Source organism: Anastrepha obliqua, chromosome 2 (assembly GCF_027943255.1).
Source record: "Anastrepha obliqua isolate idAnaObli1 chromosome 2, idAnaObli1_1.0, whole genome shotgun sequence".
Lineage (NCBI taxonomy): Eukaryota > Metazoa > Arthropoda > Insecta > Diptera > Tephritidae > Anastrepha > Anastrepha obliqua.
Window position 1 is genome coordinate 89,477,102 of NC_072893.1, and position 10,048 is coordinate 89,487,149.

At 37.8% G+C, this 10,048-nt stretch overlaps 1 protein-coding gene across 1 annotated transcript; it reads left to right on the top strand.

Annotated features, from left to right (window-relative positions):
- The first annotated feature begins 1,492 nt into the window (after positions 1-1,492).
- Positions 1,493-5,443, top strand: LOC129238254 (uncharacterized). Its single transcript, XM_054873293.1, has 3 exons — positions 1,493-1,785; positions 4,131-4,297; positions 4,461-5,443. Exons 1-3 carry the CDS (start codon positions 1,493-1,495, stop codon positions 5,297-5,299), a joined length of 1,299 nt encoding a protein of 432 aa, XP_054729268.1. The 3' UTR covers positions 5,300-5,443.
- The last annotated feature ends 4,605 nt before the right edge of the window (positions 5,444-10,048 follow it).

Sequence of the window (10,048 nt, forward strand, 5' to 3'; positions counted from 1 at the left end):
GTCATAAAGATTAACTTTATTCATTCGTTCTCTATTACAAATCAAACAGTTAGAAACATTACAGGAATGCAAGACTTACATTAAATAATAACAGAAGATGCTAAAGAAAATGCAGTGCAGTGATACATATGTTCTTCTTCTTCTTAATTGACGTGATAACCGCTTACGCGATTTTGGCCGAGTTTAACAAAACGCGCCAGTCATTTCTTTTTTGCGCTAACCGGCGCCAGTTAGACACACCAAGTGAAGCCAACACCTTCTCCATCTGATATTTTCAACGCAGCTCAATGTCGTCATAAAGCTCATACAGCTCATTGTTCTATCGCCTGCGATATTCGCCGTCACCAAATTACAAAGGTCCAAAAATCTTCCGCAGAATCTTTCTCTTGAACACTCCAAGCGACGCCTCATCGAATATTGTCACCGTTTAAGCTTCTGCGCCATACGGTAGGAAGGACATGATGAGAGCCTTGTAGAGTGTTAATTTTATTTGTCGAGAGAGGACTTTACTACTCAGTTGTCTACTTAGTCCAAAGCAGCACTTGTTGGCAATAGAGATGCTTCGTTGGATTTCAAGGCTGACATTGTTATCAGTTTTTCATTTGTTACATATGTTAAGGTGGTGTAAATAGGAGAGCGTGGGAAAATATTAAGAGAAATGTTAATGGGTGAGGTCAATACAAGTCAAGTACAATAGAAAAATCGTATACGATTATTTTATTCTTAGACTTCACTAAAGATCGGTTTCATCCGAATTTAGTTACTTATTTACATCTGGCATGTATAAGTATAGTTTCCCTACAGGGTAAGTATGAGTAGAAGCATTTAAATGTGTAAATATAAAGAGCCACAAAGATTATCTGCATATTTTTAGTGGACATAACCTACTTTTCAAATGCACTTGCAAACACCCAAACATCGCTATTCATATTTTGCCACACTACACATCTCTACATATGTATGTAATGCAGTTTGGAAGTCAAATTTTTTAAGCATGAACGTTCTTGCCCACATACACACATACATTTGTATCACATTTAGTATAAGCCAATCGACCCCAAAAATTCATGGAATTTACATATATTATAGTATTGCTCATACATTTGTGTTGTTTACCTTCTTCCTAACTGCCTACCTACATACACTTACCACCACCAATAAAAAACATATCGCCATTGTACATGCTGGAAATAACAACAACAAATGACAAAGAGGACCATATCATTTAGACACTTGACCATCAATTGTAGGTATTTATTCAAACCAATTCGCAAGAAGAAAGCATTGCCAAATGGTTTTTCGGGTATAAAAACCAAAGTTCTGTAACCCTACGGCGGCATTGAGAAAACTCCATTGCAACGTTAAAGTTGATAATTGTGTTAAACTAATAAAACGCTACGCTGTGAAGTTCGAAATTCGAAATTGGCGTGATCCGGTATTAAGAGTGCAAAAGTTTCTGTGCAACAAAAGAGGAATCAATAAAATAACTTTAATGGCGCAATTTGTGGTCATCTGGAGTATATTTCTGTATGCTTCCTGCTTGGCGCTGAGCACGGCCGATATAATAGTACAACAAGCCACTAAAGTGCCGGTAGTCAACAACAATGTTGATGGAGTTGGTGTAGGCGTGCATGTGGGTGTGGGAGGCGAAGGCGGAGAAGTTGGCGTGTCTGGAGTAGGCTCAGATAAAAAGGAAGAACGCATTTACCATCCTGCAGCCGTAACCAAACCCAGAGTCATCGAGCAATATGATCATCGTTCATTGGATGGTCACTACGAGTACAGGTGAAGAAAAAAAATATATAAATTTGAATATCTTTATTGAATTAATGACAATATTGGCTTAATGACAAGCAAAAGAAGACAATAAGTGCGCAGCATGAAGAGTTCGTAGTTCATATTAGGGTAGGTCCGGTTGATGGAAGGCACACAATAAGCACTTTGTGATGACAGAGGTACGAAATCAGTTAAGACTTCTGAAGTAGACTTGTCCCTTAAGTAGCTAGCTCCCAAAAAGTACTACTAATTTTTTATTAACTTGTCCTTAAAGCGAGGATTTGCTGGAAATGCTTACTAATGCTAGTAATTTCCGTTAGCTCAAATGGTGAGTTCTGCCAAAACCTCTCCGCGGATATTTGGGGGATTTGATCTCCGATATTTTTGCTAGCACAAGTTAATTTCTTATTGCCAAATTCATATATTTATATATGTAGAGGGTCCTCTAATAGAGACGCGTCGATGTGCTTATGGGTTTGGCGACCATATTGTTTTGGCGTGCTCTATAAAATCTTCTGCCTATTATTGTCAAACCACCATTACAAGTTACAAGGACAATCGATTGAGCGTAAAGTTATCTCTCGTGGAAGTGACTTACATTAGCCACCAAAGTCGTATGACTAAATCGCTCTGAGCTCTTTATTCTGGCATTTTCTGAAGTCTTGGGCCTATTTCAATAAGTCGCAATCGACTGGGGCCTTAAAATCAAAATAAACCAGCCCAAAGCTCAAATCCAGTTAGGTTTACATAAGCAACAGAGTATTTAAAATTGGTCCCCCTGGATCAGAATGATGTCGTATTTTATATATTATAATATTTGGAATAGCAAAAAGTATATCGCTCATACCTCACACAGCTTTCTTTCTTCCATTTCGATTTACGCTTATTGGAAAACATTCTTTCAAGTTACACTAAAACGCCATTTTGACGCCATTATGAGACCTCGAACAGGCAGATATCTACAGCCAGCCAGATCTATTGATGTAACGAAGAAGGTTGGTGGGATTTAGCATGGCGCAGATTTACAGATAAAGTGCTCAACAGTCCCCTACTCTGAAAGGTCCCTACAGCTAATGCAATAGGGGTTAAATGGTGAACCTAGCTTTTCCGCGTGTGTGCCGATCGTCCAATGACCGGTAAACACAGCTACGAGTTTGGAAATTGAGTGGCGTTGAGTCCGCAGGACTTTCTTCTATGTCCCTATATCCTGGAACCCAGATCAGAGAAATGTTACCTGCCTGCCCAAGAGATTTGTTCTGCTACTTACAGTTGACTAGTTCGCATCTGCACCATGCCGTCGTCAGAGTCTTGATCGCGGGTTGACTATTGGAACAAATGTTAATTTCCCCCTCGCTCCCACGTTATATAGATAAATTGGCTGATTTAGAGAAAACCCTCGCTCCGACTCCCGATTCCATCTTCAGATTTTCTCCTCGTTCTAATCCTACTTACTTGCAAAGATTGGCCTGGCACGACCCTCAAACTCCAGTTTGCTAATAAAGAGATATGTCCGAAGTTCAGAGAAATACGGTGTTAACTGCCTTAAAATGATACCATGTATCTTGAGAGATTGCCTCCAGAGGCCGACTCCCTTTGACCTGATTGCACTTTGAGTAACGATGGAAATAACGAAATAGTGGGTGGGAAGCAAATGCAAAACTACATTCAGGGTAGCACTGGGACAACTTCTATATACTCTGGCGATGTCAATATATACAGTCCTGTGCACCCCTCTCAGATTAATGGCATTATAGCCCTTTCGAAGAGCTTCACGAACCTACGTTCTCTCATAATAAAGAGCTAACTTCAGCTTTAACTTCAGCAACTTGCTTTGCCTTGCATCCGCTACGAAATATTTTGAAAGCATTGGATTGGATTTTGAAAGTATTGGATAAGTATTGCTTTCGAATGAGAGTATAATGCGATCACCTTTCAATATTCAAGAATAAACGTTTGCGAATACACCAAGAGTTCAATTTATCAAGCTCAGACTGAAGCGCTTATGAGTTTCCAAAATTCCTTATTACCGAGTTAAAATCGTCTAAATAGAAATGGAAAAGCATGACCCAACGCCATTAGCAAACAATCAACCCAGTAAAAGTTCTAAAATGCTAGTTTGCGGCGCCCCCGATTTCACCACAAAAAGTTGAGAAGATACACCCGATTTCAATTTGTAGCTTCAAATGGAGTTTCAAGTCAAATATCTGTCCAAGATACCTAACTTCTGATGAAAGCCGGAGAACGTGGTTGTTTAATTTAGGAAGTCTAAAGTGAAGAGGTTTATATTTTATATAAGCCCTATACTTAGAGGTGACTTAGTTTATAGATTTTACTAAAACATAATTTTTCAACAGATACCTACTCAGTAATGGTGATGCCCGGTATGAACGTGCCTATTGGGTTCCAGCGGGTAAAAGTATGGTGCTTGCGCGGAAAGGATACTACTCTTACCCTCTGCCGAATAGCAAATTTTTAACTGTTTTCTACACAGCCGATCAAAATGGATATCGTCAGGACTCGAGTAAGTGCTCATAAACCAAATAATGCATCATATTTCTAAATAAGTATATTTTAACGCGCATATCTTTTGTATATATTTACATATCTCTTCTATTACTATCTAACTTTTCATATTATCCACTTTACCAAGCAACTGATTTTGCTATCTTTTTATTTCATTACAGCTACGTACAGCAGATCTCAACCGACCCTCCCACGTAGTATTGAAGTGCCTGAATATGTAGCAACACCAGCACATGCAACTTATGTACCGGTAACACAGCGTCCTACCAGCCCTCATGTATATATATCCACCACAACCAGAAGACCCTCTATTCAGCCGACCGGAAATCCCTTCATACAGTCGTACCCATCATCAGTTCCTCAAGCATCTGTACACCACCCAGAGATTGTTAACCCAGCACATCCATCCTACAGCCACCAATCACAGGTTAAACCAATTCATAGTTCGGTTGGAGGGCACTTCTCCTCGGGAGCACACTCATCATCAGGAGGTCATTATCCTTCAGGAGCGAACTCTGCCCCTGGAGTTCATTTGCCAGCTGGCGCTCATCCACAAGTGGGAGTCCATTTCTCTTCAGCGGTTCCATCTTCTTCGATAGTTCATTCATCTTCAGCCGTTCACCATTCACCATCCGTAGTTCACACTTCATTAGGAGTTCAATCAGGAATTCCAGCAGGAGTGTCATCATCTTCAAATATTCACTCTTCAGCGGGTATTCACCCCGCGTCGGGAGCTTACTCACAAGCGGGGGTTCATGGTGCGTCTACAGTTCACTCACCTTCAATAGTTCACACCTCACTGGGAGTTCACTCATCATCCTCGTCCGGCGCTCACTCCGCACCTGGTCATCACTCAACCGTGCGCCCATCCACTCAAGTGTATCCCTCTCATCAACACCAATCATCGGCGCATGTTCCCACAATTCACTCCCCAACAGGAGTGCATCCAACAGCTGCCTCAACTTCGGTTCCAGTTCAAACGTGGCACTACAACTTTTAAAACATTGGATAATAGCGGATTAAAACGATGAAATCATAAAACAAATTCGGACGCGGTTTACGACCCTACAATGTAAACGAAAAAACAATTACAAAAATCGATCCTTAATTTTTTAAACAAATAAAAAATGCATTCTTCATACAATGCGTGTATGTTTATTAATTAGTTATGGTATTTTTTTATTGTAGCAGTTATGTGACACTTCAAGTCGCTGTGAAATTTCGAATGCAATGTGTGTACGAGTGTGTACATTACATATGCATGTGTAAGTGTATTTAAGATAATGGAAGCAATTTGTTCATTAAAAAATGAGATATCTTACGACGTCCTAACCTACTTACTGGTTTTAAAAGCTTTTAATACACACAAACATATATTCATCAGTTGCAGGTTTAACCTTTTTGTAGCTCTTCGCTTTTGGCGCTAATCCAGCGGCCGACAATTATCAATAAGACAAGTTATGACGCAGCAGTGCGTCATGCACCCAGCTCCATTTGTTCAGAGATTCCTCAGAAAACGGAGGAGAAGAACACTTCTTGAGTATTTGCTTCCTCCTTTATACAATCTGAACTTTTGAGCATCTCAAGGGAACTATTTGTGCATAAATTTTGAATAACCAGCATTCTGTCCAAAAAAGTACCCCCCGTTGCTGGACTAAGAAGAGGAAAAGTGGGTGATTGAAAATTATTATTATAAGGTAAAGTTTTGAGAAGTTTATGCAGTCTCTCAGAGGTATAGAATAAAGTTAACACAGTGTCAGATCAATCAAGCAGCAGCACGTGCATGTCAATTCAGGACCCAAATGTTAGGTAAGAAATTGTTAATATTATAAAATATCCAATATTTTCCGTTATGCTTCGTCACCTCGGCTAACGGAAAGAACAGATGACATTTAGCATTGAGAGTGGAGAATTTAAGTTTAATTTGGTACTGTTAGTGAAAAAACAGTTCAACGTTTGACAGTGAGACCCTTGAAGGCAAACCTCAACCCTTTCTTTTCTATAGTGGACTCGCACGTACTTTATAGGTTATGTGGAAAATTGCAAATTAAATTGGTAAAGAATAGTCGCCCTACAGACAGGCAATGACTTTTCTCTCCAATACAAGCAAATTAAGAGCAGTATAAATGGAATTCTTGTAACTAATGCTGAGATTATGCACTCAAAGCTTATGCACTCCAGTAATCGAATTGAAGAGCTGTATTCGAAGGCTATAAGCAAAACACCTGGTTCAGGTGTTCTTATCAAATGATAAAGAAGAAAGTCCTAGGCTAGTTCGTTTTAAAAGTTCAATAGTTTGCAATAATTTTTAACGTTTTTTTATAACTTTCATCAAATTACTACCTTGGCTGGCTTTACCATATTTGCTATTTCAGTAATGGCATGGAAAATATGGAGTCTAACCCCCCGATGCGACTTTTAGAGGAAGTCGACATAGATATCCGTTTTGAATATTTAAATTTATAATAGAGCTCTTTACATATAAAGAAGTCTAGACTTCTCCATCTGGAGAAGGCAATTTCTTTTCGATCGCCACCTAAATTTTATTATATGAATAGCAACTTATCGCCAATTTTACTTGAATATTATGGTATAGACAAATATAATCATTTACAGAAGATCTAATAGAAACACATTTTTATCTGGTGTTGCCACATGACTTTTATGGCAAAAATAGCAACTTATGAAAGATTTCATTTGAATACTAAAATATGGGCATCAGATGAAAGGAGTTTGAATAAGCTTTAAAGAAAATATTTTAGCAGTGCTTCCACCTTTTTTTAAGGACTAAAAGTCGGTTACAATAATATGCGTATTGTAAAATTGCATAAAGGCGGGTTAATTTGCATGGAACGTGTTTTTTGACAGGAGCAGACATAAAATTATAAGAAAAAAGTTCATTACAGCATAACCCTGAGCCTCCCAAATTTAAAAAAAAGCTAAGGTAGAAAGTATGGAGAAGACACTTCGTGTTAAAATTAAAAGGGGTCTAAAATCAAAATACTTTTTTAATGGTAAAATAAATTGATGATTAGAAAAAAAAATATTAAAAATAATTGCACTACTATAATATTAAAAAAGAATTACAAATAATTTGCTTTGTTGCCCAATCTCGTAAGTCTTTAAATACAAAATGGATATAAAGAATAAATGTTTGTACCAAAAATCTCCAAGTACAAGTTTGCATTAAAAAAATAACATTCACAGTATCCGGTGTTTTTTTAGCTAATGAGAACTATCGATATCGACAACTATGGCTTTACAGCTGAGGTTTGGCCAGTTATCGTGAATTGTATAGCCCCAGAACAACCCTTTCAAATTATGGAAATTTACTTTGAAAAAATAAATCTCTTCACGAAGTTCATAGAGCGAAGTGTTGAAGAAGACGCCGTATCGTCGATTTGTCGTCGTACTCAACTTGTTGACTCTTTCCATCGACTACCTGGAAAATTTTACGTAAAGATCTTAGTCTACGTACCTACAAAATACAGCTTGCACAAAAATCGAAACCAAATGACCATCGTTTTCGTCACATTTTTGCTAGTTGGGCTCGTTTGAATTTCTTATTCAGATTTATTGGAAAAAGTAGTGAAAAATTTGACTGATATATGAAATTATCTACCAGATTATAATAAAAAAATACATTCCACCAATATTTATTTTTTGTATTATCATTTTAAGTTCTCAAGCTCCTAACCCGATACGTATCGCTTATTTACTTTAATGGTATCATAATTAAAAAAACACAAATTATGTAGAAAAGTATGCACAAATTACCACAAGCTTTTCTTTCCTGAAAATATGTCTTAACTTTTACACACGAAAAAAATATAAGACCAACTAAATTTCTTATATTTTTATTATCACTTTAGGTCTAACAATTTATGTTTTTAATATTTAAAAATTCAATAATAAATAAATAATAAAAAATATTAAAAATAAGCACACATTTCAAGAAACTTAAATTCATTATTAAGAAACGTGGAATCTGTAGATCCCAGCGGGACGAAACTACACTTGCTCTTGGAATGTACGAATCTGTGCTTCAAGCGGAGTTGTTTGCTATTCAAGAAGCACCCACTTCAAGGGTAGCTGAGTCCTGTAAATCCATACTGAACTATCATATATCGCTAGGCATAATATCCTGATGCTAACATAGCTCCCGGGACACGTGAGTATCGCGGGAGTATCTGAGGCCAACTGCTTTCGCCCGGAGTGCCTTCTACCCCTCTCTTCTCCAGCGATCAAAGCCACGGTTAGCAAACAGGTTACTTCAACACACAAGCGAGTTTGACAGACTGAGAGAGGCTGCATATGGACAAAACTGATGTTTCCTGTCATATCTGACTCACTGTCGTAGATCCTCCTGTGATTAAGCAGGAGGGACTGTAGGCAGTTGATTGGTCTGATGACAGGCGCCTTTCTGTGGACGGAGTACATGGAAAAGATAGGCATCTCTGACAGTGCACTTTTACTCAACATGAGACGGCGGACGACTTTCTGTGCGTCTGCCTGACCTTCTCTCGAATCAGGCTTGAGGTGTTTGGCACTGATGTGTTAAGAAGCGAGCACAAGATCTACTCAGATTTCTTCGGAGGTCGCGTAGATTTAAGGGGTTATATACAGTTGGAAGGCCAAAAAAAAGCGAATTTTACAGAATTTTTTCTGAGAAAACTTTAGAATTTATTGATCCAAAAATTTGTGCACATATTTAGTTATCTTTTAAATGTATTTTAAGACTTAGTATTATACCTATATATAGTTATATGTATATAATTGGCACCCTTTTTGGGTGTTTGGCCGAGCTCCTCCTCCTATTTGTGGTGTGCGTCTTGATGTTGTTCCACAAATGGAGGGACCTACAGTTTCAAGTCGACTCCGAATAGCAGAAATACACTCAGAGGTTTGCCATTGCCTGTCGAGGTGCGACCGCTATTAGGAAAGACTTTTTCTTCATTTTGGTGTTTCGCCGAGATTCGAATCTACGTTCTCTCTGAATTCCAAATGGTAGTCATGCATCAACCCATTCGGCTACGCAGCCACCTTAATATTAGTAAAAATATTTATTTGGAAAGGGGGAGCTCCGGGAGCTTCTCTCAAAAAAGACGTTTTGGGGTGACCACTATATCTCTGAACTGGATCGTCTGAAATTAAAAAACCAAACAGATTTCGTTTAAGTAATATTAAATCTAGTAATTAATCGAAGGAATAAGCAAAATAAATTTTGTTGACAAAATGGCGACTTAAAAAAAAGACCGAAATTTCGGCCTTAAATTTTTTATAAAAAATATTTATGGGTGAGAAAAAATCTTCGATTAATTACTAAATTACTAATCGGTTTAGCCGTTTACGAGTACCTAATCTTGGTAACCGACTTTGAAAACACCATTTTGAGAAAAACGCGCTTAAAGTCCGCCTTTGTACTTTCAAGCACTCTGAAACGCCTTTTCAAATTTGCGTGTAACTTCGAAAATATTCACCTGAACGATATTAAATTTTCTGTGTGTATTCTTAAATATATGCACATTAAGAAAAGAAAATCGATTTTTTGAAAATTCTAATTGTATATAACCCTTAAAGGAAATTAAAACGGGAACCCGAGTGCAGTAGAATGGAGTTAATGTTAATGTAAAATTCTTCGCGTTAGTTTATAATTTGGAGCTTAGCAATTTATGCTGGAGCCTCCTCTGATTATAACTGGTTGAAGTCGTCGAGGCATCGATTTGATTATATTTATTTTATAATATTT

Coding starts and splice junctions, on each gene's coding strand:
- LOC129238254 (XM_054873293.1), top strand. CDS start 1,493: ATGGCGCAATTTGTGGTCATCTGGAGTATATTTCTGTATGCTTCCTGC. Junction 1,786..4,130: donor GATGGTCACTACGAGTACAG/GTGAAGAAAAAA, acceptor ATTTTTCAACAG/ATACCTACTCAGTAATGGTG. Junction 4,298..4,460: donor TGGATATCGTCAGGACTCGA/GTAAGTGCTCAT, acceptor ATTTCATTACAG/CTACGTACAGCAGATCTCAA.